This window comes from Saimiri boliviensis, chromosome 20 (assembly GCF_048565385.1).
Source record: "Saimiri boliviensis isolate mSaiBol1 chromosome 20, mSaiBol1.pri, whole genome shotgun sequence".
NCBI lineage: Eukaryota > Metazoa > Chordata > Mammalia > Primates > Cebidae > Saimiri > Saimiri boliviensis.
In genome coordinates, this window is record NC_133468.1 from 30,126,714 (window position 1) to 30,142,627 (window position 15,914).

The 15,914-nt window shown below is 46.0% G+C and overlaps 1 protein-coding gene across 3 annotated transcripts in view; it reads right to left on the reverse strand.

Annotated features, from left to right (window-relative positions):
- Positions 1 to 8,275: 8,275 nt before the first annotated feature.
- Positions 8,276 to 15,914, reverse strand: part of SMURF1 (SMAD specific E3 ubiquitin protein ligase 1) — a 121,810-nt gene continuing 114,171 nt past the window's right edge. For 2 of the 3 annotated variants that reach the window (XM_074390435.1, XM_039460279.2), the window contains 2 exons: positions 15,132 to 15,216; positions 8,276 to 11,879 (listed from right to left, as the gene is read on the reverse strand). In XM_074390435.1, coding sequence (XP_074246536.1) covers positions 11,780 to 11,879; positions 15,132 to 15,216 — 185 coding nt within the window. In that variant the 3' untranslated portion in view covers positions 8,276 to 11,779. The remainder of the gene's footprint in view (positions 11,880 to 15,131; positions 15,217 to 15,914) is intronic. The other variant, XM_039460280.2, reaches the window with a different exon arrangement.

The window sequence follows — 15,914 nt, forward strand, 5'->3', positions numbered from 1 at the left end:
TGTGTACCGTGGCCAGGCCTGCCCTCACATGGGAGGGGCAGTCCCCGAGGAGCACGTGCCCTGATGCCAGAAACAGCTCAGGAAGAGGGATGAGGTTGCCACTCCAGGGCTAATGTGACCGGCCCTCAATCGGAAAGGACTTGCCTGTTGGGAAGTGTGACGTTTCTTCCAGGAAGATGACCCTTTACAGGACCCAGGGCACGGGGCAACACGGAGCCCTCTCTGGGCCTCTGCCCCAGGCCACAGAACCTTCTCCAGCCCTCGACTCTCATTGCCTTCCATTTACCTGCCATTGTTCCGGGCGACCACAAAATGATGCCTACGGCTGAGTTGACTCAAATCCCACCGCAGAGTCAAATGAAAGGGCCATGATCTGATGTCCGTTGGCAGCCTTGGATCACAGTTGGTTCTGTTGCTGGGTTACAACCTGGGCGCAGGCTGGTTTGCAGTGGGCAGTGCTGGCAGCTGTGGTCAATGTCTTTATGCTGGGCTCCAGTCCTCAGGCCAGAGGGGCTGTTCCCCACTTTATTGAGGGGGCGTTTCCAGCTCCGAGAAGGTGAGAAGCTTGTCCAAGATCTGAAGCAGTTGTGGAGAAACCGAGATTGAACCCCATCCAGCCTGACTCCAAGCCCCCATGCTGCTCCCTGGGCCACAGGTCAAGGCCGGGAGGCCGTTTTTGCCAATCTGACTGGACTCAAGTTACTTCCCAGCTCCTTGCAAAGAGTTGTCTTTGTGAGGCTGTGTCGTGGGTTCTGGAATGATGGGAGCCGTGCTTTGCAAATGAGTGATTGCATGCCTGTCTGGCAGTGGATGGGTGTCCTGCTGGCATCAGGCCTGAGCAGAGACCATGCCCCTGCGAGTGTCCGCATTGCGTATGACAAGGTATAGGCCACTGAGTGAGTTGTCTTTCATTCCATGGAGCATGGTGTCTGTGTAGATATGTGGGTGGCATTAGGGTTGGGGGACATTTGTCTTTCACGCTGGAGAACGGAGTCTGGAGCTGGCGCTACTGGTGAGGAAGAGGCCTGGCTCCCTGCCAGGCTCACCCATGCCCTCCTTCTGGTTGTTGGGAAAACCAGCCTCGGAACGGCCAAACTGGGAGGTATCGCCTCCCCAGTGAATATCTGGCATCTCCTGAACTCCACGTGGAAAGATCAAAGAGCTGGATGCAGGCGCCCTTCAGGCAGCAACTCGGTGACCAGGAGCCTCAGCTCTGTCCACCCCAACACAGCACTGCTGGGAGCTGGGCCTGGGAGGCTGCCGGCTCCACAGTGAGGAGGGTCCAGACCACGCAGGGACTGTGCCCTTATTCTCCAAACACCATTTCAAAGCAAGTGCTATTATTAGACTTCTTGTTATTCTTGTGGTAAGGTATGTGTAACAAAATTGACCATTTGAATTCATTTTAAATGCACAGTTCAGTGGCATTATGTACCTTCACCACCATCCATCTCCAGAACTTGTACATCTTCCCATTCGGAAAAATCTGTCCTTATTAAATACTCACTCCCCATCAGCCCCTCCCCCAGCCCCTGCCAGCTACCATTCTACTTTCTGTCTCTGCGTTTGATGACTCTAGGGACTTCATATGAGTGGAATCATGGAATATTTGTCCTTTTCTGACTGTTTTCTGTTTGTTTTTGTTTTGAGACAGAGTTTCACTCTTGTCACCCAGGCCGGAGTACACTGACGTCTTGGCTCACTGCAACCTCTGCCTCCCGGGTTCAAGGATTCTCCTGCCTCAGCCTCCCGCATAGCTGGGATTACAGGTACCCACTGCCACGTCCGGCTAATTTTTTGTATTTTTTAGTAGAGATGGGGTTTCACCATGTTGGCCAGGCTGATCTCGAACTCCTGACCTCAGGCAATTACTCACCTCAGCCTCCCAAAGTGCTGGGATCACAGGTGTGAGCCACGGTACCTGGTGTTGCGTGACTGTGTTATGTCACTTAGCACAGTGACCTCAAAGCTCATCCATGGGTGTGTCAGACTCTTTCTTTTGAAGGCTGAATTGCATTTCCTTGTCTGTGTAGACGTTGTGCTTATTCATCGGTCTATTGCTTTTGTCCACTATGAATAATGCTCCTGTGAACATAGGCTCGCAGATACTTGTTCAGTTTCCTTTTAGTTGCTGTGGTTATACAGCCAGAAGTAGGATTGCTGGATCATGTAGGAATTCTGTCTTTAACTATGTGATGAACTGCCATGCTGTTTTCCATAGCAGCTGTATCATTTTACGTTCCCACCAGCAGTACATGTGGTTTTCTGTGTCTTCACATTCTTGCCAACACTTGCGATGCTCTGTTTGTTTGTTTTTGTTTTATGACATCCATCCTATTAGGCACAAAGTGGTACTTGATTGCGATTTTGATTTGCATTTCCCTGTTGATGAGTGAGGCTGAGCAGCTTTTCATATGCTTGTGAGCCAGTTGTTTATCTTCTTTGGAGATGTGTCATTTCTAGTCCTCTACATGGTTTTCAACTGGGTTGTTTTTGTTGCTGACTCACAGTTCTTTATATAGTCTGGATAGTAAGCCCTTGGAGATAAATGGTTTATAAATGATTTCTGATATTGTGTGGGTACCCTTTTCACTCTGTTGATAGTGTCAGTTGATGCTCAAAAATTTTGAATTTCGATGTAGTTCCATTTATTTCTCCTTTTGTTGCCTGTGCTTTTCATGTAATACCAAAAAAATCATTGCCAAATCTAATGCCATGAGGCTTTTCCCTTACATATTCTTCTGAGAGTTTTAGTTTTAACACTTAACTTTTGGTCTTTGGTCCGCTTCGAGTTAATTTGTATATGTGCTGTAAGCTAAGCGTCCAGCCAGATTCTTTGACTTGTGGATATCCAGTTTCCCAGCATCATTTTGATGAAAAGACAGTCTGTTAAAAAGGTTTTCGGCACCCTTGTCAAAAAGTTAGTTGACTGTGTACAGTGTGGAGAGCTTATTTCTGGGCTCTCTGTTCTGTTCAGCTGGTCCCTGTGTCTGTCCGTATGCCACCAGAGTGTTTTGCTTCCCGGAGCTTTTTGGTATGATTTTAAACCAGAAAGTGTAAGTTTTCTGACTTTGTGCTGCTTTTTCAAGACTGTTTTGGATTTGGGATCTCTTGCAATTTCATATAAATTTGAAGATGTCTTTTTCTGTTTCTGCTAAAATATTGGTTTTTTTTGTTTGTGTATTTGTGTGTGTGTTTTGAGACGAGGTCTTGCTCTGTTGCCCAGGCTGGAGTGCGGTGGCATGATCTCGGCTCACTGCAACCTCCAAACACCATTATTCTCCAAACACCATTTCAAGGCAAGTACTATTATCAGACTTCTTTTTATGCTTGTGGTAAGGTATGTATAACATAAAAATTGACCATTTGAATTCATTTTAAGTGCATGGTTCAGTGGTATTATGTACCGTCACCACCATCCATCTCAAGAACTTGTACATCTTCCCATTCAGAAAAATCTGCCCTCATCAAAACACCCACTCCCCATCAGCCCTTCCTCCAGCTCCTACCAACTACTATTTTACTTTGTCTCTGTGAATGTGATGACCCTAGAGACCTCATATAAGTGGAATCATGCAGTATTTGTCCTTTTCTGGTGGCTGTGTTTTTGTTTTTGTTTTGAAATGGAGCTATGCTCTTCTTGCCCAGGCCGGAGTGCACTGGTGTGATCTCCACTCATTCCAACTTCTGCCTCCTGGGTTCAAGTGATTCTTCTGCCTCAGCCTCCCAAGTAGCTGGGATTACAGGTACATGCCACCATGCCCAGCTAATTTTTTGTACTTTTAGTAGAGACAGGGTTTCACCATGTTGGCCAGGATGATCTCGATCTCTTGACCTCATGATCCACACGCCTCGGCCTCCCAAAGTGCTGGGATTACAACCTGACTCAGAGGTTAAACAGGGAAGGTAACAGTTCAGATCAAGAGCCATGAAAGGCAGTAGCAGGCATGACATGTAAAAGCTGCCAGGGGGACTACAGTGGATACCTGGCACAAGAGATTATGGGCAGAATAATATAAGAGAACATCTTAATCCTTAGAAGCAGCTGGGTTAAGACCCTTTGAGAAATTAAGACTTTTAAAAGCATCCATGTATATGGTAAAAGCCAAAGAAAAATGGAGGCCCCAGAAAGACCTGAAATGACCTTAAGCTGTCACCTTGGGCTGATACCAAATATTAGGATATACCCTCTGAATTAGTGAAGGTTTTCCTTACCAGTCTTCAGAGACTGGAAGAGATGACTGCTTTTGCAAATGCCCAGTTTAAAAAAAAAAAAAATCGCAAGGAATAAAAAAGAAAGAAACAGGAAAACATGTCCCATTCAAAGGAACAAAATGTATCTCTAGAAACCATCCCTGAAGAAACAAAGGCATCAGACTTGTGAGAAAAGACTTTAAAACAGTTGTCTTTCATATGCTCCGAGATCTAAGGGAGAACGTGACGAAGAACTGAAGGAGATCAGGACAGAGATGTATGAACAAAACGAGAATATCAACAACAAATAGAAATTATTTAAAAGAAGCAAATTCTGAAGCTGAAAAATACAGTAAATGAAGTATTCAATACAGGGGTTCAACAGCCAACTCAAACAGGCAAAAGAATCAGAGACCTTAGAAAACTGATCATTTGAAATCACTGAACTGCAGGAGCAAAAAGAAAATACGAAGCGCCCAGGGGATTTATGGGACACATCAAGATGTCCAATTTAGGCATTATGGAAGTTCTAGAAAGAGAAGAGAGACAGGAAGGGGACAGAGCTTATTTGAAAAAATAATGGACAAAACTTTCCCAGCTTGGAAGAAAGAAATGGACATACAGACTTGGGAAGCTCAACAATTTTCCAACTAGGACAAACCCAGAGAGACTCAAGCAAACACTAACAAAGGTGAAGGGTGAAATAGCTGCATTTTAATAGTACAAAGCTTCAGTACTCAACTTTTTTGTGTCTGTCTGTTTGAGATGGAGTCTTGCTCTGTCACCCAGGCTGGAGTGCAGTGATACAATCTCAGCTCACTGCAACCTCTGCCTCCTGGGTTCAAGCGATTCTCCTGCCTCAGCCTCCAGAGTAGCTGATTGCAGGCATGCGCCACCACACCTGGCTAATTTTTGTATATTAGAGACAGGTTTCGCCATGTTAGGCAGGCTGGTCTCAAGCTCTTGACCTCAAGTGAACCACCCACTTCAGCCTCCCAAAGTGTGGAGATTACAGGCATGAGCCACTGCGCCTAGCCCAATACCCCACTTTTGATAAATTATTAATAGAATAACTAGACAGAGGATCAATAAGGAAATATAGGACTTTTGAACAACACTATAGATCAACTGGACTGAACAGATATATACAAAACATTTTGCCCAGCAAAAGCAGAATACATGTTCTTCTCAAATGCACATGGAACATTCTCCAGAACGGACTGTCTCCAGAGAGATCATAAAACAAGTCTTAATACATTTAAGACTGAAGTCATACAAAGTATTTTCTCTGACCACAATGGAATGAAGCTAGAAATCAGTAACAGAAGGAAACTGGGAAATTCACAAACATGTGGAAATGAAACAAGATGCTTTTAAACAAACAACCAGTGGGTCAAAGAATAAATCACAAGGGAAATTAGAAAATATCTTGAGACAAATGAAAATGAAAACAACATACCAAAATTTACGGAATGTAGTGAAAGCAGTGCTAAGAAGGATTATTCACCATGACCAAGGAAACTTAAAGCTGTAAATATTTATATTAAAAAGAAGGTTAAAAATGAACAACCTACATTATACCTTAAGGAACTAGAAAGAAAAAACTAAATCCAAAGCTAACAGCAGTAAGAAAATGAATATTATAGCAGAAGAAAGGTTAGACAAATGATAAAGATCAATGAAGCTGAGTTGGTTCTTCAAAGAAGATCAACAAAATTGACAACTTTAGATGATTAAGAAAGATCAACTAAAATCAGAAAAGAGGGGACATGATGACCAATTTTACAGAAATATAAAGTATTATTAGTGTATTTTGAACAACTGTATGCCAACAAATTGAATAACCTAGTTGGAATGGATAGATTCCTAGAAATCTACAACCTACCAAGACCGAATCATGAAGAAACAGAAAATCTGAATAGACTGGTAACTAGTAAGAAGATTGAATCAAAAATCAAAAATGGCCCAATGAAGAAAAGCTCAAGACCAGATGTCTTCATTGGTGAATTCCATCAATACTAGTCTTTCGCAAACCCTTCCAAATAGTTGAAAAGGAAATAATGCTTCCTAACTTATTCTATGAGGCTAGCATTACTGTGATTTGAAACCCAGACAAAAACACTACAAGAAAACTCTAGATCAATATCCCTTATGAATACAGATGTAAAAGTCCTCAACCAAGTATTAGCAAATTGAATCCAACAGCTTTTTCCTTTTTTTGAGATGGAATCTCACTCTGTCACCCAGGCTGGAATACAGTGGTGCTCTTGGCTCACTGCAACCTCCCAGGTTGAAGCGATTCTCTTGCCTCGGCGTCCTGAGTAGCTGGGACTACAGGCGCCTACCACCACACCCAGCTGATTTTTGTATTTTTAGTAGAGACAGGGTTTCACTATGTCGGCCAGGCTGATCTCGAACTCCTGACCACCTTGGCCTCCGAAAGTTCTGGGATTACATGCGTGAGCCACCGTGCCTGGCCCCAAGAGCATAATAAAAGGATTATTTACCACAGCCAAGTGGAATTTATCTCAGGAAGAGAAGGGTGGCTCAACATAAGAAAATCAATCAGTGTGTAGCACATCACATTAATAGAACAGAGGGAAAAAAACATGTACATCTCAACTGATACAGAAGGGCATTGTACTATATATGTAAGCATTTCCCCTGAGATCAGGAACAAGACAAAAATTCCCACTTTTACCACAGCTGTTCAACATTCTGCAGGAAAGTATAAGCCAGAGCGAATAGATAAGAAATTGGAGGCATCCGGATTGGAAGGAACAGGCAGAGCTATCTCCTACAAATAGAAAATGACAGAGAATTCACAAGAAAGCCACTAGAGCTAGGAAATCAATTTTTGCCAAGTTTTAGGGTACAAGATTGACCCACAAATGCAGTTATGTTTCTATATACCAGCCACAAATGATACACAAAATAACTTAAAGCAATTATGTTTATAATAGCATCTAAAAGAATAAATCTAACCAAGCAGGTGAAAGACTTGCCATTTGTCTGCTGAAAACCAAATATTGTGTAAATAAGTTAAAACTTAAGTAAATTGAAAAGACATCCCATGTTCATAGATTGGAAGACGTAACTTTGTTAAGATGTCAATAATGCCAGGTGTGGTGGCTCACACCTGTAATCCCAGCGCTCTGGAATGTCAGGTGGGTGGAGGAGTTCAAGACCAGCCTGGTCAACATGGCGAAACCCTATCTTTACTGAAAATACAAAAATTAGCTGGGCATGGTGGCATACTCCTGTAGTCCCAGCTACTCGGAGGCCAAAGCAGAAGAATCACTTGAACCCAGGAGGCGAAGGTTGCAGTGAGCCAGGATTGTATCACTGCACTGTAACCTGGGTGACAGACTCTGTCTTAAACAAGTAAGAGTCATCCTCATGCACATCCTCCTGTGTATTTTAAAACATCTCTAGATTGCTTATAATTCCTAATACAGCATAAAGGCCTTGTAAAGAGTTTTTATTCTGTATGGTTTAGGGAATAATGAAAAATCTATGCATGTTCTGATGCAAGTGTGTGTGTGTGTGTGTGTGTGTGTGTGTGTGTGTGTGTGTGTGTGTATATATATTTTTTTTTTTTTTTTTTTTTTTTAATTTTTTTTTTGAGCTGGAGTCTCGCTGTGTCACCCAGGCTGGAGTGCAGTAGTGCGATTTCGGCTCACTGCAAACTTCACCTCCCAGGTTCAAGCAGTTCTTATGCCTCAGCCTCCCAAGAAGCTGAGACTGGTCTCCAACTCCTGACATCATGTGATCTACCTACCTTGGCCTCCCAAAGTAGGATTGCAGGAGCCACCACACCCAGCCAAAAAGAATATTTTTGATCCCCGGTTGAATCCATGGATGTGGAATCCACAAATATGTAGGGCTGACAGTACTTTACTACAATTGCATTATTTGTTCATTTATTTATTTGAGATGGAGTCTCACTCTGTCACCAAGGTGGAGTACAGTCATGCGATCTTGGCTCACTGCAACCTCTGCCTCCTGGGTTCAAGCGATTCTTCTGCCTCAGCCTCCCGAATAGCTGGGACTACAGGCACACGCCACCATGCCCAGCTAATTTCTGTATTTTTAGTAGAGATGGGGTTTCACCATGTTGGCCAGGCTGGTCTCAATCTCCTGACCTCGTGATCCGCCAGCCTGAGCCTCCCAAAGTGCTGGATTACAGGCGTGAGCCACTGCACCCAGCTTTTACTACAATTGTTTTAAAGGAAAAAAGGGGGGGAAAAGTGTGCAAAGAAATTCTAACCTTTCTCAACTCCATGTTTTTGCCTGATAGAGCGCTTTTAACCGATCGCCGTAGCGCTGTCAGTTCCCCGACGAGTCTGTCCTTATTGCCAGCACTCCTGCCTACACACTTCCTTTCTTGTGGGGTTGCAAAGATATTGGAATCTCATTTCCACACCAAAGTAACAGACGCCAAAAATGTAAAGTCGTGAGTTTATTGCATATGTAACAAAATGAACCTGACCTCCTGGGTCCAGCCTGCTGTACAATCACTGTTTGTTTTGTGTTTCCAGCTGGTTCCATAACCACATTAAATAGAACTAGTATATCATTAAATACTTTTGATTTTGACATAAAACAGAACATTAGTGTACAACTTTCACAAAATAAATCAGCGATAAAAACAGTGGGAAGGATAGCAGCAATACTTAAAAACAAGACGTTACAAAATAAATTAAAAATACATTATAAAGTGGTTGAGAAACAAAAATAAACAAATTTTTAAAATCCATACTGTGTTTTGGGAAGGCTGCCGTGCGGCACACACCTGGCTGCAGATGGCGGGGTGGGGGAGACATTTTCTCTGCAGAAGGCCTTTCCTGACATCTCAGATTGGGTGACCCACCTAATCTGAATTCGACCCATATGGCCGAACAAGTTAGGGGTCGGAATTCGATCTGGGGGGCAGATTCTCTTTTCAGAATTTGAGAGAGCCCTTTTCCCATCGCCCAGGGCCTCCCAGGCAGCCTCGGCTCTTCCTGCTGAAAGCACTGGTGGAGTGGTGTTTGCTGCATCCCTGAGTGTCGGCTGATGGCCGCTGGTGAGGGCAAGCCTGAAAGGTTGGGCCCCTGAAGCATGTGGGCAGAGGGGCGGGGGGCATGGCTGGATCGCCTGGGACCACTGAGAAGGGCGACGCAGAGATCACATATGAACGGGCTTTGCGCAGACCCAAAGTAGAACAGTCGGGAGCTTTTACCGTTTGCTTACCATATTGAGTTCTTGGGGGTGGTTCAAAAGGACTAAACCAACCGTCATGGAAACTGAAGGTTCTAGGTGTGCAGTGCCACTGACAGGGAGGCCTGTTTGGAAGGAGTGAGCTGGAGCTCTGGAAAGGTCTGCGACACTCACACGACCGATGACAAGGCGCAAACCCACACGCAGGTGGAAGTGGAAAAGCAGAGACGGGCTGGGCTGGGGACGGGAACGCATGGGAACGCATGTGTCCGCCGGGGCCACCGGTGGAGGACACAGCCCTCTGGCTCTGGGCTGAAGCGACACGCGGCACGAAAGGCAGGGCAGCACTGACCAGCCTGGGGCTGGCGGGTACAGCTGCTAAGGCTCGCCTCTGACTCCTCCCAACAGCAAAAAGGTAGTTTTAAAGGCGTCAGATGCAACATTCCTGCTTCAAAGTCTTTTAAACCACAAGACCCTGGTTTCCTTCCTAATTACTGCAGATTTTGGATACCACCACCAGGAAAATCAGGTGGTACTTCTGACCTCATCCCGGAGGCTGCTTCAGTTCTTGGATGGATGTCTCTCCCGCCTCCCGCGAGTTAGGCTCAAGATAGAGTGGGCTCTCCGGGGGAGGTCTGTAGTTTTCACTTCCTCGCCTTCAAGAAGAAGATGCAAGGAAAGGCTGGATAGAGCCACTGGGGAATGGGCTTCTAGAACGCCCTCAGGAAGCATCATGGTGAATGAGACACAGGATAGGCCCACCTGGGGCAAGGCAGAACTTTTGAAAGAGGCTAAGCCCACCATTTGGCCTGGACTTTTGGCATAAGGGATTAAACTTTCCTCCTGCAGCAAACCTCATTTGGCAGCCCTTCCATTCTAGAACCTCAGCAGCCCAGAAGGTAACAGTGACAAAAAGAACAGATAAAACAGTCATCTGCAAGGTCCTTCCCAGGCTATCTCAGACCCACAACGGGATCCCAGAGACTTCGACAGCAGTGAAATGTCTTGCTAATGAATTACCCTGTACTTGCCCCCACCCCCAAACAAAAACAACAACAAAGAAACCATACAGGAACATTGGTTGCTGCTGTTTTTTTGCCAAAGTTCAGCTACTGGACATCAAGCCACTTTAAGATAAAACACTGTTTGACTTTTGTGCAAACTGTAGATGGTGTCAGAAACTTCGAGTCTAGGCTTGCTTTTGGCCTTGCTCATCGTACGAAGACATCTGGGCAAGCGAACCGAGTAGCAATCGTCACCGGCTGCCACTGGGAAAGGGGCCGCATGAGGCAGTGTGTAGTCGACCCCCACCCCTGTGGTCACAGGTTTGCGTCCACACCCTGCTTTTGTAGACAGTATCTTTGGGTGGATTCGCCTCGAGGTTATCCTTTCCCCATTGCTTTTAAGCGAGTTCACACCAAGCCAGCAGCCATGATAACACCATTTTGTTAGTTTAGCTCTTAGCAGTTGCCGCATCGTGGTTCACTAGTATTTTCAGTGACACAGGCGATGCTTCTATGGACAACAGTGGCACAGAGCTCACAGCTTTGGGACTGACTAGTTGGCTCTAGGGCTGGTTTTGGTCTGTTCTTTTATACACTCTGTGACTTTGTGTTTTCACTGAAAAAAAGTCAAACTGGACAGATAATGCAGCAAAAGGAACCCTTGAAAGATCATTTTTCTCGTTTTGTAAAACAAAATTTTCAGCCAAGATACCCAGAAAAGAAATATCCTGAGCCTCCAGGAAAAGCTGCTCCAATTTCTTCTCCTTTCAAAGGGGAAACACGTTTTGATTCAAGCTTCCTGCTGTGGCAGAATTCCAATAAGCATACATTATTATATAGTTATTTTTCAATTGGAAATTTCTGCTACCCATAACAGGCTGCTGGGATGTGAAATTTGTAATCTGAGCTCTGGTAAGATATCTAGCAGCTGCTCAAATTGAAAAGGGGCCTCCAGGCTGTTTGTTTAGAGATGGAATAGCTGGGACAACCACCAGTTCCAAACCCTCAGTCAACCACGCTCAGTCCCCCAACTGTGAGCTGATGCTCCTATAAAGAGCTCAGGGCCGTGAGCCTAATCACCACATGGGTTGCAACCATAGCAGAATATCCTGTGTGACCGAAGCCAAAGGCCCTGGCTGCATTTTATCGGATGGGTGATGGAAGTGGGTGGGAGTACTATAATAAGGAGGGATGTATGGGTGGGAGCCACCAACAAAAGTCCCCCATCCCCCTCCTGCAACAGAAAGGAGAGAGATAACCCTTTCCCCTTAGATGATCCGGAATTCCAGGGCCTCTGCCAGCTTTGCAGGAGGCGCACAGAAGCTGGATGCTTTTGGTCTGGTGGCCATGAGCTAGACTCTGTTGCCTTTGGTTGTTCTTCACTCCACAGCAAACCCGCAGGTCTCCTCCACAGCTGTCAGCAGCTTCTCGTAGAGCTTCTCATAGGACTCATATGGTGGAATGTCGATCCGGTTAAAGCTGAAAAAGGACAAGAGAATAAGAGTCGCCACATGGGCAGTCCAGCCCTAGGACCAACCTCAAGGCCAAGGACAGGTGGCAAGACGTGTGCCTGGGAAGGGGAAAGGAATCGGGGTGGGGTGGGGGAGGCAATGAGTTATCCGTGTTCCCTCTGTGCTTTTCTGCTTCTAATACAAAGATTTTTTCATTTGTTTTTGCTTTTTAGTAGAGATAGAGTCGCACTAGGTTGCCCAGGCTGCTCTCAGACTCCTGGCCTCAAGTGATCCTCCTGCCTTGGCCTTCCAACACGCTGGGATTACAGGCATGAACCGCTGTGCCCAGTCAACACACAGCAGAGTAAGTCTTCAGCCTTCACAACCAAAACATAACCAAATTATTATTTACTGCTTCTATCAGGACAGTGCTTTCCACTTGTTTTTGGTTTGCCTGTCTTTGGGAGAAATTCCTTCTCTGTGCTGGGAATGCTCCTTGGCAGCCCCTGTAACCCAGACTGGCTGTCAGGCACGTCATCACTGATGACGTACTGTGTGTCTGTCTGTTCCTCTGGGATTTGATGTGAGACCAAAATGGGGCAGTCTGGAAAATTCCCTGCAAAAACAAAATAGATCCCAAAACTAATAAGGTGACAAATCCTTAAAAGATGAAATGAATATTCAACTTTTGACTCTGTATTTCCAAGGGGAAACTGGTTTCCAATATTTGTGGAAAGAACAATGTCCTCTAAGAAGCAAACCAAAAAAATACAAAATTGTGACCCAGAGGACAATGAGTGACTTCTTGACTTCCTAGGGGTGAGCAATTAGGGACGGTTTCTGTCTCTACAGAGCCAGGTTCCAGGGCAGGCACACCTTTTTCTGAAGCTTCAGAGGCTACTTTTCATATCCATCTTATTCCAAGCACTAAACTGCTAAGGACAAAAGCCCACCCAGTGTGGTGTGTTCCCATAATGGGACAGCACAGCCATCTCGGAGCAGGGCCTTGGCACCGACCACGGTCCAGGACCAGCTGTATTAATCCCCATTTCACAGATGTGGAAAACCAAGTTAAAATATGAAGCCACTTAGGCCGGGCGCGGTGGCTCAAGCCTGTAATCCCAGCACTTTGGGAGGCCGAGGTGGGTGGATCACGAGGTCGAGAGATCGAGACCATCCTGGTCAACAAGGTGAAACCCCGTCTCTACTAAAAATACAAAAAGTTAGCTGGGCATGGTGGTGCGTGCCTGTAATTCCAGCTACTCAGGAGGCTGAGGCAGGAGAATTGCCTGAACCCAGGAGGCGGAGGTTGCGGTGAGCCGAGATCGCGCCATTGCACTCCAGCCTGGGTAACAAGAGCGAAACTCCGTCTCAAAAAAAAAAAAAAAAAAAAAAAAAATATGAAGCCACTTGCCCCAAATCACAGGTCAGGGTGTCACAGCCAACATTTGATCCCGCATTCTTGGGTTCCAAGTCAGGAACCTTCCACCACCTCATGGGGCATCTCAGCAGCATCTAGACCTGGTTCCCCCAAGGAGATGCAGCTGCTTGTCTCAACAAAGTGTGTGCAAGTGATTGGATTTTTAAAACATACAGGGAATAATCTATGGAGAGTCACTTTTAAGTTAAAATTTAGGAAGAAAACATTTGTCAATAGACAGGGTGCATCTGTCATAAGCAGGATTCCAAGAAGATGGGGACCTAGAAATGTCAGATAAAGTGAAAACTAATACATCCAACTGAAACACTGGCTAATTTTCCTTACCAGCAGGTGCATGTACACACACACATGTGCACAAGACCTGGCAAAAAGGAAGACTTGAGCACGCTGGGGTGGTAGCCATGCTCCACCTGAACACCAGTGTTAATTACATGCTCATCACAAAATTAGACTCTGATAGCCTTTGTGTGGCATGCTGCAAGGTACTTGTCCCATCTGATACAGCCCTACTGCCACTCACTGAGACCTGGCATAAATGAAACACAGTCCTACAAATCAGAAAACAGCTTTTTTTTTTTTTTTTTGAGACGGAGTTTCACTCTTGTTACCCAGGCTGGAATGCAATGGCGCGATCTCGGCTCACCACAACCTCCGCCTCCTGGGTTCAGGCAATTCTCCTGCCTCAGCCTCCTGAGTAGCTGGGATTACAGGCACGTGCCACCATGCCCAGCTAATTTTTTGTATTTTTAGTAGAGACGGGGTTTCACCATGTTGACCAGGATGGCCTCGATCTCTTGACCTTGTGATCCACCCGCCTCGGCCTCCCAAAGTGCTGGGATTACAGGCTTGAGCCACTGTGCCCAGCTGAAAGCAGCTTTAAAAAATAACATGAGGCCAGGAGCAGAGGCTCACGCCTGTAATCTCAGCACATGGGGAAGCTGAGGTAGATGGATCACCTGAGGTCAGGAGTTCCAGACTAGCCTGACTAACACGGTGAAATCCCATCTCTACTAAAAACACAAAAACTAGGTAGGTGTGGTGCCGGGCACCTGTAATCACAGCTATTCAGGAGGCTGAGGCATGAGAATTGCTTGAACCCAGCAGGCGGAGGTTGCAGTGAGTAGAGATTGCACCACAGCACTCTAGTCTGGGTGACAAGAGTGAAACTCCATCTCGAAAAACCAAACAAAAAACTAAATCAAGAGAAAATCTCTATTTAAATTTTAGGTTACATATGCTGTAGATTTATGTTGTTGTTTTGTTGTTGTTTGAGACGGAGTTTCTGTCTTGTTTCCCAGGCTGTAGTACAATGGCACGATCTCAGCTCACCACAACCTCCGCCTCCCAGGATTAAGTAGTTCTCCTGCCTCAGCCTCCCAAGTAGCTGGGATTACAGGGACGTGCCACCACACCTGGGTAATTTTTATATTTTTAGTAGAGATGGGGTTTCACCGTGTTGGACAGGCTAGTCTTGAACTCCTTACCTTGTGATCCACCCGCCTCGGCCTCCCAAAGTGCTGGGACTACAGGTGTGAGCTACCACGCCCCACCAAGTTTAGCAATAATTTTGGCCCTCTTATACCTATTTTGTTACGTGGCCAGTAAAGCCGCTGTATACAGTGCTGTCATGTTGGGGAAAAAGTCACTTGCTTGAGGGCTTCAGAATTGTCATTCAACTGTAGAATTTTTCCTTCTGTCTCAGGTGCTGTGGTTTTTGAGTTCTGATGATGACAAAAATATTTTGGCAGAGACTCGGTCTCAAAACAAAACTAATGTGACCGCCTGCAGCCTCCAGGACAGGCCCCCAGGAGTCAGTGACCTGCCAGCCGCAGTGCTTACCAGGTATGGGCCTTCGGAAGGTTGTCTGTGTTTGCGTCTATCAGGTGGATGGTGAACAGCCGGGGCCCTGCCGCGCCTGTAGAACCTTACGAGACAACATTCTAGTTAATGCACTTCAGAGGCACAGCCATGGCGCGTCCCGGCCACACAGCCCCCGACGAGCCAGGGCCCTGACCACATTCCCAGCCCCCACACCCAGGCAGGCTGTCCTGTGAGAGGGCTGTGGAGTTCACAGGCCCGGTTTTAGGATATGCCTGCAGTGGCCATCAAAGTGACAAAATGCAGACTTTTTTTTTGAGACATGATCTCTCTCTGTTGCTCAGGCTGGAATGCAGTGGCACAATTTTGGCTCACTGCAACATCTGATGGCTGGGTTCAAGTTATTCTCCTGCCTCAACCTCCCGAGTAGCTGGGATTACAGGCATGTGCCATCATGCCCAGCTAATTTTTATATTTTTATTAGAGACGGGGGTTTCACCATGTTTCCCAGGCTGGTCTCAAACTCCCGGCCTCAGGTAATCCACCCCCCCTGGCCTCCCAAAGTGCTGGGATTACAGGCATGAGCGGCCACACCTGGCCAAAATTCAGGCATTTTAAGAATATCCCAGGGGGCAGAGCAAGGACTGCTAAGGACCCTCCTAAAGTACACTCTGACCGTGAGCCTGCTCAAATAGGTTCCCTGAGGATCACAGCTATTTGTACCCACCCTATGGAACAGATGGCTTGGCCTGCCAATTCTGTAGGGCAGGGAGAGGCACCAGGCCCCTGCTTCCTCAGGTCTCC